General features: G+C 47.3%; 1 protein-coding gene across 1 annotated transcript in view; it reads left to right on the forward strand.

The window, feature by feature from the left end:
• The first annotated feature begins 8,802 nt into the window (after positions 1-8,802).
• The window catches only part of XPNPEP1 (X-prolyl aminopeptidase 1), a 29,215-nt gene continuing 19,721 nt past the window's right edge, over positions 8,803-18,296 (forward strand). Inside the window, exons 1-3 of the mRNA XM_017839372.1 lie at positions 8,803-8,869; positions 10,429-10,524; positions 13,209-13,339. Coding sequence (XP_017694861.1) covers positions 13,223-13,339 — 117 coding nt within the window. The 5' untranslated portion in view covers positions 8,803-8,869; positions 10,429-10,524; positions 13,209-13,222. The remainder of the gene's footprint in view (positions 8,870-10,428; positions 10,525-13,208; positions 13,340-18,296) is intronic.

Here is an 18,296-nt window from a genome sequence, read left to right on the forward strand (position 1 = left end):
AAGGATCACTGAGTCTAATTCCCTGCTCCTCACAGAATTACCTACAACTAAACCATATGACTGAGAACATCCTCCAAATGCTCTTTGAACTCTGCCAGGCTTGATGTCATGACCAGTTCCCTGGGAAGCCTGTTCTAGAGATCAACCACCCTCTCAGTGAAGAACCTTTTCCTAATGTCCAGTCTGAACTTCTCCTGACACAGCTTCATTCCATATTCTTGTGTCCTATTGCTGGTCACCAGAGAGATCAGGACCTGCCTTTCTCCTGCCTGCTGTGAAGAAGCTGTAGACTGCAAGCTGTCATGACACAGATGTCACAAATTATGTCTGAATCACTAGTGTTAAGTATTTAAAAAACATTTTAGCAGAGACAAGACTTTTAGTGCCAGAGGAGCCCTTTATGATCTACATTTTCAGTTAATGAAAATGCAGAGTGAGGATGCAAACTGAGCCAGCACAAAATCAGGAACCATGGAAATTTCTCAGCAGCTCACCCAGTGCCCTGTCACACCTCCTTCCTGTGCCTTCATTCATGAGGACAGTGCAAAGCATTCATCCTTTTCCTGTATGTCACATCCATGAGTATCTCATGCAGACTTAACATCATTCTCACTTTTCCATACCACGTGTCATATTTCTTCAAAGAGACAGAACTCATAACCTGCAACTCAAACAATGGGAAAGCTTGTACAAGAATAGCTCAGGATATAGATCATGTCAAGTGTGCTGAGGTATGCAAACAGGAACAGAAAAGGAGCAGCAGATCTTTCCTCCTGTATGAGTGAAGCCCAGATTCTGTAGCCAGGAAGTACTGCCTGTGATACAGCGATTGGTGGGATGTGGGAGGAGGCTGAGCTGTGTCTGAGCAAAGGTCTGTTTGTTCAAACAGATTTTACAATGTAGAAATGGTGCTTTTCATTTTCCGCAGTGCTTGCCAGCCAAAGGACAGTGGTTGCATGTGGCAGGAGAGGCTGGAAGTCTGGTCACACTGTTTTCTACTGACTGCCATCCTGCAGGACCAGAGGCTGGGATCCCTCAGGGACCCCAAGCACAGGGCACTGCCTGGACCCACAGGGCTTTTAGAAATTACCCCAAACAGGACCCATGTGGGCAATGCTGCTGATGATAAAAGAATCAGTGCAGGGCAGAAAAGTTGAAGGCAAGGAGCATCCCTGGATATGCACAATCTTTCTACAAGGATCCTTTTCTTTACCTCACTTGTTTTTTTGGGCTCATGCTTTCTCCTGTATAGAGTTTTGAGCAAACATTCCCTGTACTGAGTTGCTAAGAGTCAAGCAGCCAGCCTGATAGAGACACCCCAGCCCGCAAACTTCTCAGGAGCTTCTCATATTTCATGTTTTATTTGGGGGGAGTTTTCCTCATACTTAATCTAGAGTTTTGGCTTAACAGATAAAAACAACTGATCAAACATAATGAGCCTTTGTTTTAAGGAAAACAGCTCATTTGAAAAGACCAGAGTTCAGTTCTGCAGTTAGATCTAAAGACACTAGTGTCCAAAGACCTGAAATATCATAGATGATGTCTCACATAGTCCCAAACCTCTCTTAGATATGGGCTATGGATCACCATCCCTTGGGCATGGGAGTAAAAAAAATGTGTCCAGGCACCAAACTAAAGCACCCAAGTGCTTTACATGTTACACCGAGGTTGGTGTAACATGCGGGACATGTGCCAGTGCCCAGGTTTGTGCCCAAGTGCTGATCACAGCCTGGGAATGCAGCACAGCAAATGCAGGTTTGCTCCCATAAGGCCAGTTACAAGGACCTGGGCTACATTTTTAAGGTTTAAAGTTTCTACATTGGGCACATGTAGAATGTTTAATCCCAACTTTTCTGCTTTGTCCCATTATCTGAGACAGAGAGTAACCCAATACCTTGTGTGTGGACTCCTGCACTCCCTGGAATAAACATCTGTTTCTTGTACTGTGATTCATTTAATATATTACACAGCTTGGGACACAAAATTATTTCAACACGATCGGGCTCAAGGGATTTTTCATCAGGTGAGTGGGCCTCGCTTACAAAGGCAGTGACTTCGGGTGGGAGCTGGGGCTTGTAAAATGTGGCCATATATAAATACACATACAAATAAATGTCCACTACACTGAAAATGTTAATTAGAAACAAAATCCATGTCTGATCCCTCACTGGCAATGCCAGAGACTTGAGTGAGCACTGAGAGAAGTGCCACTAACCCAGGCTCTGGCAGGAACTTGCAGGAGGGCTCCCATTTGCCTCCCAAGCAGACAGCAAGAGGAGTGGGACCTATCAGACACCTGGCTCCATTAGTTTTATTGCTGGAGCAGATAAGGAAACATTGTGTAATAGAAATACTTCCCAGGTGTCAGGCCAAAACACAGACAGGTCATTGCACCTTGTTAATGTTTGTGCTAGTGAAGACTTTGAGGAAGAATGGCATTGTAGGAACTAAATAAAAGTCTCTGTTGTGCAATAAGCATGATTTTGATATTTAAATATGGACTATACCCATAAATGTATGCAATTCATCAGCATATACTTCCTTAGCTGCATGGAGTTTTATGCAGGCTGAAGAAATGATCTCCTAAAGCACTTAACACCAGTGCTGCACCACTGACCACTATGGTTTGTTTTGCATACATTAGATCTAGCTTTTTCCATCTCTTTTTATCTAGAACAGGCAAGGGAAAACTAAAGAGTCCTGGAAATCGCCACAGGGCTCACATTTTACTTGCAAACAGGCAAGTACAGGTGAGTGGGGATCTGTGAGCATAGTTTGGTGTTGAAATGGAGCCAGGCAGAAAACGCAGCAAACATTTCATTTTCATCCCTATTGTTAAAGGTTTACAGGCAAAGTCTAAACATCTGGTATTTAACTGAAAAGAGCAGACGTGGAAGTACTCAGATATCTACCTGGCCGGCTGCTGCCTCCCTTTCCTTTCCAAACGCAGCTGCCGGGAACCACCCAACCACGATCAAACTTCCAGTGCTGGCTGCATAAATTGTCCTCCCAAGAAAAACGAAGATAAGATCTCTAGATAGGCTTGTTTCTTCTCTCCCTGCTATCTTTTCCCCCAAACACCATTTGTTGTTGCAGTTTCCAGTTTCACTGTTTCCAAATACACAAAATTTATTTTAAACGTGATCCAAGAGGACTCGAGCCACATGTTTGAAACTTTCATTTAACTCAGAGCTGAGAGCTGAAAATACAAACAATATTTTGCTGTTCTCAGGCCCTTCCTTGTCTTGGCACATTACAGCGCTGATGATATATACCACCAAAACACCAGCATTAATTGTTGTTAGGTAATTTTCTAGGGTGGAATAGGAAGAAAACTAGACTTACAATACTTGCTCTCCCCTGCATGGACACAGGTGTGCCTCTGGGCAGGGAGGATGTGACCTTGCCCAGGCAGCACAGAGACACGAATGCAGCCAAACTCGCTGAGGGTCTTTGTGAGTAAAACAACCTGCATGTGACTGTTTGCAGGACAGCCCCTGGAAACAGAAACACAAGTGGGTGGGTTATTGTTCCAGCGATCCCAGTGCTGTTACATGGATGGGAGAGGCTGTTTGGCCATGCGTGCAACCTTGTAAAAGTGTGTTTTGTACCTGTGTTGACAGAGAGGAAGTGATCCCTGGTCATCACCTCCAACCCCTTATGTATCTCCTAATACATTTCCCAGCTTGGAAGCACTGCTGAGACTGTGGGACTGTGGGACCATGGAAAGGTACGGTCCAGCAGTGCTGGTGGCACTGGTCTCTGTGTCAGGAAAGCAGGGCTGAGAGCATCCTTTCACCTGTCCGGTGAACAGGAGATGTCCCAAGCCACTGTCAGTTCCACTGGCACTCCCTGTCCTCGTCAACAGCTGTGTAGATGCCCAGCCCACCGCTACAAATCCCCATTTCCTACTGCTGTCTTCCACATCCTGCATCACTCTGAGGGGAAAAAAATCCATTCTGGTCACAGACCAACACCATGATCTCACCAAGGTGCCAAACAGCTTCTGCCAGGAAAAGCCTGTGGGCTTGCTTAAGGTGGGCAGGGATCATTTTAGGAGATTACACTGCAAAGAAGGAGTCAAAATTTCACAGGTGTCTAACAGGAGAAGGTAAAGGAAATGAAAGTTACAACTGCAATAAAGGTATCATGGGTATAGGAGGGTTGATAAGATAAGGTGAGTTCTTTTATGGTTTATTTCCTGGCCTTGATCACTTGATACAGATCAAGATTACAACAGAGTAAATGGCTCTGTCATTTGGTGAGGTTGGTGTCAGGGAATTTTGGTTGCTACTCCTCAGGTCTTTCTCCCTCACCTCTTTCTTTTGTAATCTGATGCAAATACAGCATTATAAAAACATAAAAGATAGTCCAATTAGGACAGTTTAATTCAAAGCAAGGTGTATTGAAGTGCTTCCATAAAAGATCTTTGCAGAACTTGCACCATTTTAATCGAGATCAAACAACCACTTAGAAAGGACAGTTCTATCTCTTTAAACATTTCAGAATATATTTCATAGACAGCATTGCCTGATAAATTAATTATTAAAGATTTTACATTATCTACATCGGCAAGTTCATTAGGACCACTTCAAAGCTTCCCAGAGACCCAAAATGCCCAGGAAACAAGCATCAAACATTTTGGCTTAACCGGAAAGCTCACTTTGCTTTCTCTTATTTAACTTACTAGTCATGTATTATTCAAATGAAATAAATAGTGCTGCCTCCTGTGCTTATCTGGGCAAAGCCTTTAGCAGCAATTCACTGGCTCATTCAGTCTGGGTATCCATCAGCTGTGGGCCATATCTCAGCACCAGCCTGCCATGCAATCCAGACTCCCTCAGGGCTCATCCATGGGCCTAACACTGGTCCTGCTGGCTCAGGCCACCAGTGGTACTGGGATGCTCGCAGTGTTTAGACCCAGCTCTCTGCAGACAGACAGGACAGCAGCCCACATGGCACAGTCACGGTTCCACCTGTAAAATGGCTGTTTACTGCAGAGGACTTGTCACAAGCACAGTCAGAAGGTGTCTGCAAAATGCTTTTTGATCTGACTACATCTTTTCTTATGAGATCATTACTCTCCTGGAATGAGGTTCCTATGCAGAATACCTGTCAGTTTGTCATTATTAATTCTACTAGGAAGGAAAGCAAATTAGTCTAAATTTTAGTGCTCAATGAGTCAGAACCAGTTAGAAGTCACCTCTGGGTACAAAAGCCTTCACAATGTGGCTCTGCAATACCAGGCGCTCAGTAGCAACTAAGAAGCTCTTGCAGACATCAATATTTTCCCTTCTGTTTTCTGCTTCCTTTAGCACATTTTTAGGAGACAGGAATGCAGACTTTTTTTACCTTTATTAAATAAAGATCTTGATCAGGAAGACAGAATGGGGACACATTTTGGTCACCACACAATGGAGTAAGGTGTTTTTGAGTGGTGGCTTAATTCATTTTAAATTACAAAGAGACATCAATATCACATTGATAGTCTGTCCACAGTGATGCTTGTTATTTCTGCCCTGAGCTGGGTCCAAAGTAGCGAAAGTTAATCAAATTCAATGTTCCTGTTTTGCTCTCCTCTCATGCTGGGATTGTAGGGTAACTAAAGGAGGCAGGACAGAGCTGCTCTCATGCTGTAGTTCTCCTTGGACTGGCTGCAGGCAGGCAGAATGATATCTCCAGACCTGGAGGAATTGAGGCAAGTTCTGAGAAGATGCTGAGCTTTCCCCTGCCCTGTCCTCCCTCTGGTACTCTGGGCTCTGCCAGCAGCTTGATTATTTCATGCTGTGCACACTCCCCAGGTCACACTCCCACACAGGAGAAGTATTTTCTTTCCTCCCTGTATTTGATTGCCACTGCTCCCACGGTCCGTTAGCTAGCTCAAACTGATATAATAATGATTCGCCGGCAAAAAGCAATCAAACAATTTCACTGGCACAGGCATTAAGACTACCTTGTGTTTAGCTACTGTCCTAAATTCAACCAAACTGAAAGCATTGCAGATCAGGAAGGGAAGAGGCAAGACACCCTTAGCTCTGCCCCTGGGAATCAAGCATGAAGAACAATGCCAAGGGGGACAATGCCAACAGGAGACCAGAGTCTTCTGTTCTCTTGGGTACAACATGCACAAGCTAAAAAGAACAGGAGAGGAAAAGGCATCCCCACTTGGAGAGCTGGAAAGGCATGTGACAAACATTTGAAGTGTTTCAGACTGATCCTTCCCCCTTCCCTGGGCTGGTTCAGTTCTGGCAGGTGCAGGTCTCCACAACCCTCTATTAAGAGCCACAACTAAATGCAAAATCTAACCCCAAATTATTATTATTATTGTGAGTCAGAGGAGGCTGAAAGGACCATTTCACAACCCTGATTGGATTCAGCTGCAGAGTTCACCATTGGCAAATTATCTCTGTGATCATCGTGACAATGTTGCAGGGCTTTTAAAATGTCCTAACACGTGCTTTAGTATAAGCATCGCTGGATTCTGGCTAGTTTCCAAGAAATGAATCTCCTCAGCAAATATTCTGCAGGGTGAGCATAATGTGGTCTGTAACACAAATGAAAAACACGGCTGTAGTTTACCCTGAGGGGGACACTGATGTGATGATCTAAATGGGCCTTTCCGGGCCAGATTGCCAGGATTGCAGGAATCCCTTGTGGGCAAGACTGGAATATAGGGTGAGAATAATCGGGAAACAGCAATTAGCTTCACCCAAGGAGGTTAACAAGGAAAGAAAATTTCCTGCTATATCAGTTGTGGTCACCAGCCTCCCTCTCCCCTCTCTGCCGTCCCTCCTCAGGGACAGTCTGCAACCCCAGCCCCATCTAATGACTCTTCCCAATGCTGGGATGCTCGTTGCAGGACAGACCTTTTATTCTCTTCTGTTGGATTACAAGTTTTGCTGTGCTGTGTTATGCTCTAAATTTTATTGGAGATCTATGAGACAGAGATCTGCAAAGTGGAGAGAGCCATAGTTGCTCGCCGGGACTGGCTGCAGGGGAGCTTGAATTGGTGAGCCTGGAGAATGGTCAGAGAGAAAAAGGAGTCAGATCCTTTCCAGATGTGCACAGCAAAAGGTCAAGGGGCAAGATGCAATGAGGAAAATCTGTTTGGATATCAGGAACAACCTTTTTTTGCTCTATGGTGGTCAGTGCTAGCATGAGGTGCCGAGGGAGGCTGTGCTTATCTGTTCTTGGACATACTCAAAACCCAGCAGGACCTGCTCTAGCTTTGAAGATGGCCTTGCTTTTAGGAGGAGGGTTGGACTAGAGACATCCAAAAGCCTCTTTCCCCTGAATTATTCTACATTTATCTCATCCTGGTTTTGCTTCATGCTTCTCCTGGAAATACGTGAATAGTTGGGGAGACCCAGCCTGGCTCATGTTTGCTCACTAGATGCAGCAGCAAATGTTTGGCCGTCTGTGGGTAAAGCTCTGCAGGCTACAGCATTGGTGTGGACTGAGGGAGAGGAGGAGGAAGGGCAGAGTAGCTCCTGGCTGCACTTTTTCTCCTAGAAAAATGCAAACAGACTGAGGCCCAGGAACTGTGTTCATGAGCTGGCCATGTACCCACACAGGCTTTCCCTACCAGTGGGATGTTGAGTGTAGCCCCCAGCCTGTGCATCTTCAAGGGCCCAGTACTGGGCCCATGCAGCCAATTGAGCACCTTCCTTTCTACTGAGGCCCCAGGATTTATGAGAGGCCCTGAACTAAGATGGGTCCCACTGAGCAGATTTTCCTCCTCTATTCACCCTTTGCAGAGTCACAGTTAACTGGGGTGCAGTGCCGAACCCCATGGGAAAGGGGCGGATGCAGCACTATCACAATGCTGAGGCCAGAGGGTCCCCAGGGTACACACTGCTGCAAGCAAACCCCTCTTGCCTGGACACAGTTACAAAGCACTTTTTTTATTTTGTTGTAGCCTTTCTTGGTGCTGATCTTCTGGTGTCTCCATTTCTGTAACAGCCTCGTGTTTCTGTCAGTAGGGTTTACTTCAGCCCACCTGTAAAAAACTGCCGGGGCAGAGCAGGGTGGTGGAAGGTATTTTCATTAGGCAGCACACATGGCAAACGGCCAGATTTTCATAGAATCATAGAATGGTTTGGGTTGGAAGGGACCTTAAAGATCATCTAGTCTCAACCATGGGCAGGGACACTTTCCACTAGATCGGGTTGCTCGAAGCCCCATCCAGCCTGGCTTTCAACATTTCCAGGGACGTGGCATCCACAGCTGCTCCGGGCAACCCATCCAGTGCCTCACCACCCCCACGGCACTGAATTTCTTCCTAATACCTAATCTCAACCTGTCCATCAGTTTGGTGCTGGGGTGGCAAGTCTGTGAGCCCCCAGCCCCTTCTTCTCCACCCGCCTCGGGCAGCTCCCAAATCCCAGCGGCCCGAGGCCTGCGGGGCGTGGAGGGCGCGGGGCCGGGTGCGCTCGCTGAGCGGCCACAGACACTCGCACCCCCCAAAGACGTATTTTTGGAAGTTCAAGAGCGAGGAGGGTCGCGGAGGTGAGAGGTGTGGGACAGGGCCTCCGCTCCGGTCCCTCCCCGGGGAGGGGTTCGGCGGGGCTGCAGTGCACTGGGGCTGCCCCGGCCCCCGCGGGCTCAGTCGGGCGGCCACGCCGGGCAGCGCGGCTGCGGCGGCACCGGTGCGCGGTGCCCATCCCGATCCCGGTCCCGATCCTGATCCCGATCCTGATCCCGATTCCGACCCCGGCCCCCCTCCCGGTCCCAGTCCCCATCCCCGTCCCCGTCCCCGTCCCCGTCCCGATCCCGGTCCCGCCCCGTGACGCCAGCCGTGATGCCACAGGGGGAGGCCCGGCCGGCCCACGTGGCGCTGACGCGGCGGAGGCGGGCGGGCCGGCGGCAGGTGAGGAGCGGCGGGCGGGGGCGGCCCCGGGCGGGAGCCCCGGGCTGGTGGCACGGAGCGGTTCGTGTGGCCGGGGCCCGGCCGCGGGGGTCAGCACGGCCTGGGCACAGCTTGCCCCTCCGGCCGGTCCCTGGCCGGGTGTCCAGGCCCAGGCCCTGTCACGGCATCCAGCACTGACAGCCAGGCCCAGGCGGGGTGTCCGGGTCCAGCGGCCCTGTCACTCCTGAGTGGGGCTGGGGGAGGCTTTTGGCTCATGGGGCAGGAGCATCTCTCTGAGCAGAGACTGCAGGAGCTGGGCCTGTTCAGTCTAGAGAAGACTGAGAGGGGAGCTCATTAATGCATATAAATATCTCGAAGGTGGGTACCAAAAGGATGGTGCCAGACTCTTTTTGGTGGTGCCCAGCGACAAGACAAGACGTAATGGCCATAAACTAAAACACAAGAAGTTCCACCTCAACACGGGGAAGAACTTCTTTATGTTGAGGGTGGCAGAGCACTGGGACAGGCTGCCCAGGGAGGGTGTGGAGTCTTCTTCTTTGGAGTCATTCCTGAACTCTGGACATGTTCCTGTGTCACGTGCTCTAGGTGACCCTGCCTTGGCACGGGGTTGAACTAGATCATCTCTAGAGGTCCCTTCCAACCCTGACAATTCTGTAATTCTGTTTGGTGAGTGTGCAGGCAGATACGAGGGAGGGACGAGCAATGGGGCTTGTGCCTCCATATGTAGCTGTGAGTGCTTGGGCTGCCCTGCGTGCAGCCAGCCCAGGCCAGAGAGGCCTGGCTTTGGGGTGTTGCTGCTGAATCCTCACTATGCAAGCTTACGTGCTTATTTTGAACAAGGCTATACATAAAAGAGAAAGCGAAGAGGAAATTGTCACAGGATGAGCATATATGAAGAAAATGGGGCATAAACGCTCAGAGTGATCTGACACAGGCATAAGCAGACCCAGCTGTAGCCAGACCTCCTGGCCTTGCCTCCTGTCCCTACCATGGCACTGACACACACCTTGACAAATTGGGCCTGGTATCCCCAGCCCTCGCTGGCAGCCCATCGCTGTCCATGCATGTGGGAAGCAGGAGGGGGTGTCTGGTTCCTCTGGCAGCATTTTCATGATTTCAGCTCTTTGCCCTGTGTGTCTGATGGAGTTGCTGCCCAGGCAGGATCTGCTCTGAGCTCTTGCAGAACTGCCTCCTGCAGTCTGAGTGAGTTGTAGATAATATATGTCTAGACAGTGACAGATTTTGGGATCCAGCTCTGACTGTCGTCATGCAGTGGTACTTTGCATGTTACTCCTGCTCTGCCTTGGTTTCCCCATGGGAAATGGGGAACAAATTGGCATAAACCAGCACACACTTTCAAGATCTAATCATAAGTCTTGACAAGCAAATGCCTGGCCCTTGACGTTCCCTGTTGCCTCATGGTTCACCCTCGGTGCATCTCTAATCATGCCAGTAGAACGTAGTGTTAATGCATTTTCAGCTCATTGCTGGGGGATGAGAATGTTTTATTGGGGGGCAAAGTTTGTTAGCCATTTCAGTTTTGCCCTTTGCTTTCTCAGGTACAGTGGAGCTTATGAAGGCCGAGCAAAGAGCTGGATGGTATTTTGTGTGAGCAGAGTTGAGCGGCGTCCAGACGTGGGGAACTACAGAGACAGGTAATAAGGGAGCCTGATACCTTTGAAAAAGTTAGGACACGGAAGGGGACTGGTCCTTGAACTGTTAAATCCTCTACCTTAATTCCAGCCGTGTTTGATTTTGATCACTGGCATGAGTAAATAATGATTGAGAAGCTGTTTTAACTTTACAGAGGCTTATAATTATGGCCAAGGAAGGAGAAGTCACCTGTTAAAAGTTATATGAGGACCAGAATAAAGGGCTACCAAAGATCTGTGAGAAAATAGCTTCTCTTTCTCTGAAGACAATTTTTATTGTAAAGTTTGTGGAGGATTTTTTGAAAGGGATTTCTTGTACTGTGGGCATTATCTAAAATAAATGTCCTTCTCAATATGAGTTTCGTTGCTAATTTAGCTTAGTTTTGTTTTTAATATTGTAAGCAAATCTTTCAACAGGGAGAGTACTTTTTAAATGATTTTTTTTGTCCTTGAGAGAATCTCTTGCTTGCTAAGAAAACCATGGCTTGTCAGCAAGGAGCTTTATTAAAAGGCAAAGCCTCGTCATGCCTTGCCTGTTTATATGAGACTTTTAGATTCCTAGAGACAAAGCACAGGCCAAGAATGGAAGCTGTGTCCTTATGAGTTTGTAGAAAGAGATTCTTTTCTGCTGGCTAGTCGCTATGTTGTTGCTCTCTCTCCTTTGTATTTTACTCTATCAGAACATAAATCAGCAGTAACATTATAGAATGTTACAGCAGCTCATTGCAGAGGACAGACAGAAACAATCACAGTATTATAAAGTTCAGTGTAGCTTGCAAACACTCTATAAAAATATGAAAATTGTCCTGGAAATAAATCTGAGGTGTAATCTAATCCCAGTGAAGGGACAAGATAATACCAATTTGAGGATTCAGTGCCTTTTGACCTTAATTTGCTTCATGTGGTCTGGGTTTTGAAACACAGTGTACCTGTGTGGGCAAAGTCAGTCACACACAAGTCTTGTGTGCTCTAAACTTCCTGTGATGAGACGTGAATGGTGGGCTTGGATTGAGATTTTTATACCTGAATGGGTCAGATCTTGGTTCAGTTCTTGACTTGGTCACAGCTCTGCTGTGTGATCTTGGTCAAATCATGTCTTCTTATGGCTTGTGAAGGGGAGGCAGCTTTTCTACTTTCCCAGTTTGATGGCAAATGTCACAGGGCAAGGATGTGCCTTACTGTGTTTTGGCATAAGACCATAATGTCACTTGGGACTCCTGGTAGTTAGGGAGGTGTAAATAGAGTAAGTGCCTGGATAAGCAAAAAATGTTTTAGACTTGCATGCTGTTTGCTTCTCCCATCATGATCTGTTTGTAGACATGGCTGTGAAATGAGCTGTGAAATTAACTGGTCAGAATAAAATACTGCGTAGTGTGGCATTCGAGCAGCACACAGCCTGCCCACCTTGCCCTGGAATGTGACAGTATTAAAGTTTTAAGATCCCAACACATTCTTAAAAATGTGAAAGAAGTGGGTAGAGTACTGGGAAGAGGCTCCCTTTGGGTACCCTTTGGAGATGTGAGTGAAGGAAAGATGGAAAGAATCTCTGAGGAAGTTCAGGTTACTTGATTTTCATAGACTTTCTGGCCAGGCATCCCCCACAGCTGCACATCCCCCCCACTGACATCCTGCAGTCAGTGAGTGCCTTCCCCTGCAGCTTTCTCTTGTGCCAGCACAGCAGCACGGCCTGGTGCGTCACTGTGCATGGTGCTCACAGCGGGCCCTGGCTGGAGACACTTTTTGGGTAGCAAATTGAGAGGCTGATGTTCACTGCAATGCCAAAGATGCATCCATTGCAAAACCACAGCCAAGGAGTGTGATTGGCCTGTGCCCTTGTTTTCCCCTGTGATCTTCCATCCAGGCTGTACCTCACCCCTGCCTGACACCAGCTGAGATCTGCAGAGCATTTGCCAAAGGTCTTTAGAGGAGGTTCCCATAAGTTGTCCTCTGGCAGTCCCTTGTGAGAGCTCAGCGGGCTGTTCCTCCTGTTATAGTTGTGTTCTTCTAGATGAACTAGCACACAGCCCAGAGGTGAATGTGGCCAGTTAATGCATCCCTCTGTGTCCTTGGGAGCAGATATCTTTTGTCTGAGTTAATCCACTCACCAGTCCACTATGAAACTCTGGGCTATAGTGAAACTTCTAAAAATTGCATTTGTAGTTGGTCCCTTCCTGAGTTCCTGATGTCATGTCTTGCTCTCCTAGCAGCCTGAGCATATAAGCCACAGCATCTCTGACCTCAGAGTGAAAAGATTGGAAGTTTCTCTCAGTGCATGTCACAGGTGGAGCTACTTCTGATCTGTGGATACTTGGAACCATCCACATCGCATGCCAAGCCCTTTCCTGGCTGTCATAGGGAATGTATGAGGTGCTGTGGTTCCTGGTCCAGTCCACATGCAAGAAGGGTTGGCCAGTGTGTTAAGCTCATGTGTATCACCACAGGGCATGCCATCCTTCACCAGGTGGGAAAAACCCTTTACAGGGCCGACCAGCTGTGATTCTCTGGCCTTAACCTGACCCCTCATTCTTAAGGAAAATGAGTGACAAGACAGACAAAATTCTGATCTGAGAGGGATGATATTGGCACAGCTGTCCTCAAGGGGAGTTTCCAGTGGTGATGGCTCCTTGCCTGTGCATGTGAGTGACTTGGAATGGTTGGATAAACTGAGGTTTTGTGCTTTGTTTTAGTTGTAGGTAGGAAGATGAGTCCGAAAATTACAACAGAGCTGCTGAAGCAACTGCGGCAGGTGATGAAGAATCCCAAGTATGTCCAGGAGCCTATCCAAGCCTACATAGTGCCCTCTGGAGATGCCCACCAGGTATGGATGGATGGATTGGTTGTGGGAACGATCGTGCTTTCCTTCCCTGCAAAAGGTAAAAGCCAGAGATAACTGAAATCATCCTTCGTTCACTTGCTTTAATGGTTACAGCATAAAAGTCTTTGTAACCTGAGAAATACTGTGTTGAAAAATGTTTCTGGGGTCAATTCAGGAGACTGAGGTTTTTATGTTCTTGTAAGAAATCGGAGTGGACAGTCTACCAACAACTTCTCATCAGATTGTCTCCAGGGAACTCACACTGCAGAAAAGAGAGCTTGCCAGAGCACTTACTGTGCCCATCTTGGCTGTTGGGAAGAATGGATTTACTGGGTGAGGAACAAACATTTTCTAGGCTTTAGTTTCGCCATTAGCATCTCCTGATCCACACATACTGTTAAGTGAGGTGATGAAGGATTAGTTGCAGAGCTTTCCCTTTACTAGATCAAGTTCTTACTGGAATTTGCTGCCTTATGGTAAAGCCCTTCAGATCTCACATGGAGGAGCCTTTGGAGAGGCAGGGAAGGAGCAGACCACAATGATGCTTCCCTTTCCATGCTTCTCTGTATCATGTTCTATGCTCTTAAGATAGGAGGGAAGTCTGGGCCCAGGGTGGTAACCCACGGCAGTAACTGTGATGTGTGCTGCTTCCACTGTTAAGATTTTTGTAGTCTGTGACATAAATTTGAAATTGCTGAACTGCCTTTTACCTCCCCTGCTGGCTCATGCGCTCGTTTTACTCTTCTGTTCACTCTGTTAAGAGACCCAAGAACTGCTGAGGGTTTTTCCCACCTCAGCCATTTTCAGGAAACAAAAGACCTGAAGCTTTCCTGGCTCACACCCAAAGCTCCCTTTTTCCCCAGGGTGCACAAGAGCAAAATGCAACTGATTCGGAACCTTTGCCCTTGACTTGGCACTGGGGTGAGCCGGGTCCAGACTTGCCTGTGCCCTGGGACCATATGTGCAGCTTTGTATTTCCTCTTAGGGAGATCCAAACTTGGGCAGGTAGGGGGAAGGCGTTTTCTGCAGCTGCTATTGTCTGCTGCATTCCTGCCTCAAGCTGCCTCTGTCCATATATAACTCCGGTTTCATTTCACTAGACATTAAATGCTGTCATGTGAGTTGAAGAATGTGACCCTCAGGACTTCTGGGTTTCTCTGTTGCTTTCTTTTCCTTGACAGAGTGCAGTTAAGCAGAGAACCCCATGTTGCTATTTCCTGCCAGGCGAGTTGGTCAGGTTTCTCTGCAGAGCAAATCTATCTGAATGGAAACGATTACTGAACACTGCTGATCCTGGTGCCTCCTGACTAGCTGGTGCAGGATTTTTTTTCTGTGAGGTTTGGGAATTGGTGCAATTTTTGGCATTGACGGGAACCTGTTGATCCGAGAACAGCCTTACTGATACCAGGTACACTGAGATAACCTGAGATTTGTAGCTTCCCCATGTTCCAAGCAAGGGTTTGTTTGCTGTGTGCAAGCAAGAACTTTACAGCCCCACAGTCAGATTTTGGTCTTGGGCAGCTCCTTCCATGACTCAGAACATTGTTCTTGGGTATTTAATGATACCCAAGTGTTTGGTGGCCTAAACCATTTCCTCCCCACAGCCTAAGCAAGCTGTGTATTGCCGTCCTTGCCTCAGCTATTTCTGAGGCTGTCCTGGGATCCACATCACAGAACTTGTCAACAAAGAGGGCTTTCCCTCCTGTGGTGTTGCCACAGGGTTAGACTGGGGGAAGCTCTATTCCCTTCTGGGTAGCAAAGGAACCCTGGGATTGGACTGATGCTGATACACCCTGATGCTGCAACTTGCTGACTAATTTCTCCTTGTAATACTGGGATTGTTTGAGCTTTGAGTTCTGTCATGCTTTTAATACTGGTTTTCCTGCAAGGCTAGGAGGTTTAGATTATAATACTGCCAGGAGTCCTGCCACCGTTTGTATCCTTTGCTTTCCATGTTTAGTTGTGTAAGGAACTGAAAGACTTGCAGAGCTTCTCAAACGCAGCTGGCTCTGACTCTGGCTTAACCAAAGCCGCTAATACCTTGGATTTGTGGCTCTTGCAGTCAGCCCTGGATGTTGTCTGGCTGCTTTAATTTTTGCAAATTTTGATGCTGGTGATAAGAAGTCTGAAGAAACAGACTGTTTCCTCGGAGACCTGGGTGGTCCAGAGGCAGATGAGAAAGGAGAGCAGTCCCAGTCAAAAGTGGGATGAAGTCCGTGCAAAGAGTCCCACTTCCTTTCATGAATGCTAGGTGGATCTTGTGGCTGCAGGTATCCAAAGATGACAAAGGGGTGAAAAGCCATGTTTTTGGGAAAGAGGCATGTAAGTCCTTTGTGGTTTGGTTAAAAATGTCTATCAGAGCTTTTGGAGTGTTGCAGTGCTAAATGCAGGATCCATTTTTTATGTTGAGTCATGCAGTTTACATTGAATCTGGAGTTTGCCCATATGGAAATATTCAGAGATTGGAGGAGCTTCTTAATGGGAGGGAATGATGTTTGGATTAGAGCTTGGGTTTGGAGGCAGTTACAGCTTAACTGGGGCTGGCTTCTACCTCCAGGCCTTGACTCAAAACAAATTTAGTCATATCTGACTGGTCTTCCACATCAAGGAAGCACCTGCCCAGCTCAGGGCCCTGTGTTTGGGTTGGCAGAGGTGCTGTCTTCTGCTCAGGGCTGGCTCCTCTCACACACACTTGTGCTGAGCTGAGGAATCAGCAGGGCTATAAAGCAAGAGAGAGCTTGTGCACAGGTTGTACTGACCTGTTCCAGTTCTTACCAGTGCAGTTTGGTTTTTGGCAGTGAATACTGACCTCCCTCCAGGTACACGGCAGTGTTTGTTCTTTAATGACACCAGTGTTGTTAAAGCTAAGGGTAGTGAGCTGCACTTTTCATTGCTGATCTTTGTTGACATTCGGCTAGAATAAGCTTTAACATGTTAATGGCTTAACCTTGCAGGCTTTGGGGTTAAGCACCACTGATATTTGGGGTTCTTTCTGGCTTAGATGAGCATTTTTGTGATGTAGCCCCAAGTTTTGTCTGCTGGACTGACAGGTGTGGTGAAAAGCAGACGTAAAAGGCCTGAGGAGGGCCAGGTTGAAGGCCATCAGAGCTGCAAGACAAGCCCCAGGGAAATACCTTGTTCTGACTGTGCTGTGGTCTCTGCTTTGTTTGGCATACACAGGTGTTCCCCTGATAATTTTAGCTCGTGCAAAACATGGGTTCATCTTTGCACCGTGGGGGTTGCTGCTTGAAACAGAACAGGTGGGTGTGCAAGAATTCAGGCTGACAGATGAATGAACCATCTTTCCCTCCAGATCCCTTATACTCCCTTTTAAAGCCCATTTGCCTCATGCCCTGGATTTGGCTGTGGATGGGACAGCATGAGGTAATTTCAAACAGTCAAGGTCTTTGCTAATTTAGGTCAGCTTTTACCAGATCTAAAACAGATACACTTGTTTTTTTCTTTTTATATTTTTTTGAACTGTTTTCATCCATTTCACAGTTTTGTGTTGCTAACCTATCCTATGAATGTGAGATTCATGTCTGCACAAGCAAACTAGTCTGTAGTCTCTGCTGTGTCGGTCAAGAGAAATGGAAGAGAAATCACTGCTCTGTTTTGGAATGTACTTAGTGATATGTCGGGCTGAATAGTTGTTAGGAAATGTTGAAATGGGGAATCCTCATCGCTCTGCCTTCATGTTCTGTCCTGCTGCTGTGAAATGGGCAGCGGGGAAACAAACACTTGATTCTGTTCCCTGAATGACTTTGTCCTCTCTGTCTGCTGATGCCTTTGTTATTATTTTAAAGGGGGTTAGTGGTGAGAGCGTGCTGTGTGGGGCTGAGGCAGAGCTGCCCCATCAGCTAGAGTTGTGCCAAGGGCAGTTCTCTCTTCCCAAGGTGGGTATCCTGACCCCTCTCCTCTCCACAGCTGCTGAGCATATGTCACAGCCCAGTGGGGCTGGACAAGAAAAGGCATGGGAAACTAACTGGTCAGAGATGAGGGCATGCATGGTCTCCATACCCCCCCTCCTTTCTGCCAGCTTTCACTAGTGTTTGGATGAAATGGAGGATTTCTTTGGAGCATATCCCAGGAATCTTCTCTGGCAATTGAGAGCAAAAGCTGCTCAGCCAGATCCTCTTTTGGGCCATGAGATTTGCTGTTGCAAGGCTCCATTTCAAAATGATAGTGGTGAATGGTTGGTAGCTTCTGCCTGGGGCTTCTCCCAGGAGGGGAGAGACATGGCTGTTCTGGAGGGGGTTTGATCATGGCATGATTTGGAGCAGAAATAAAGAGCTGGTCTCAGGTGCTGTGATTTGTGCTTCCTCACTGCTGTGCTTTGAACCCTCTGCCTTCTTCAGAACAGTGAAGAGTAACAGATTTGAAGGGAGCATTTTCTAACAATCAGGTGATTCTATCACAGTAGGAACTAAAACTGCCTGAGAATTGGGCTGTAATTTCTTATCTCAGTCCATAAGATGTTTCTTTTGCCCCAGCACAGCTGGGTGCAGAGAAACTTTATGGGCTGAGAAACAGATTTGGGTTTCTAACCATTTGTAAGGTACAAATCCAGGGGTTTTGCAGCTCAAACATTGGTGCTGTCAGCCTGGATTAAGCTAATTTGCTGAGTTGCACTAGTTAATTAACAGGCCTACTCAGCAGTTCTGACCTCCAGACTTGCCAGAATGGGGTCCCATGAAAAAGGCTTGTAGGCCACATAAAGTTACAGTTGTTCTTTCAGTTTTGGCAGCTCCTGAGGGTATCAGATGTCTGTGCATTCTCAAGGTCTTCTACAATACTGCCAAGGGATGTGCCCACAATCACAGCTTGTGATAGGTTTGGGATGAGGATGGACTAGTAGCCTTTGATTCCCTCTCATCCATTAAACCATGTGCTGGCGTTTTTTGCTGTAGTCTGATTTTGAGTGGGCAAGGGAGGAGTGAGAGGATCAGCATCTATTTAT

This window comes from Lepidothrix coronata, unplaced genomic scaffold (assembly GCF_001604755.1).
Source record: "Lepidothrix coronata isolate B3197 unplaced genomic scaffold, Lepidothrix_coronata-1.0 Scaffold8, whole genome shotgun sequence".
NCBI lineage: Eukaryota > Metazoa > Chordata > Aves > Passeriformes > Pipridae > Lepidothrix > Lepidothrix coronata.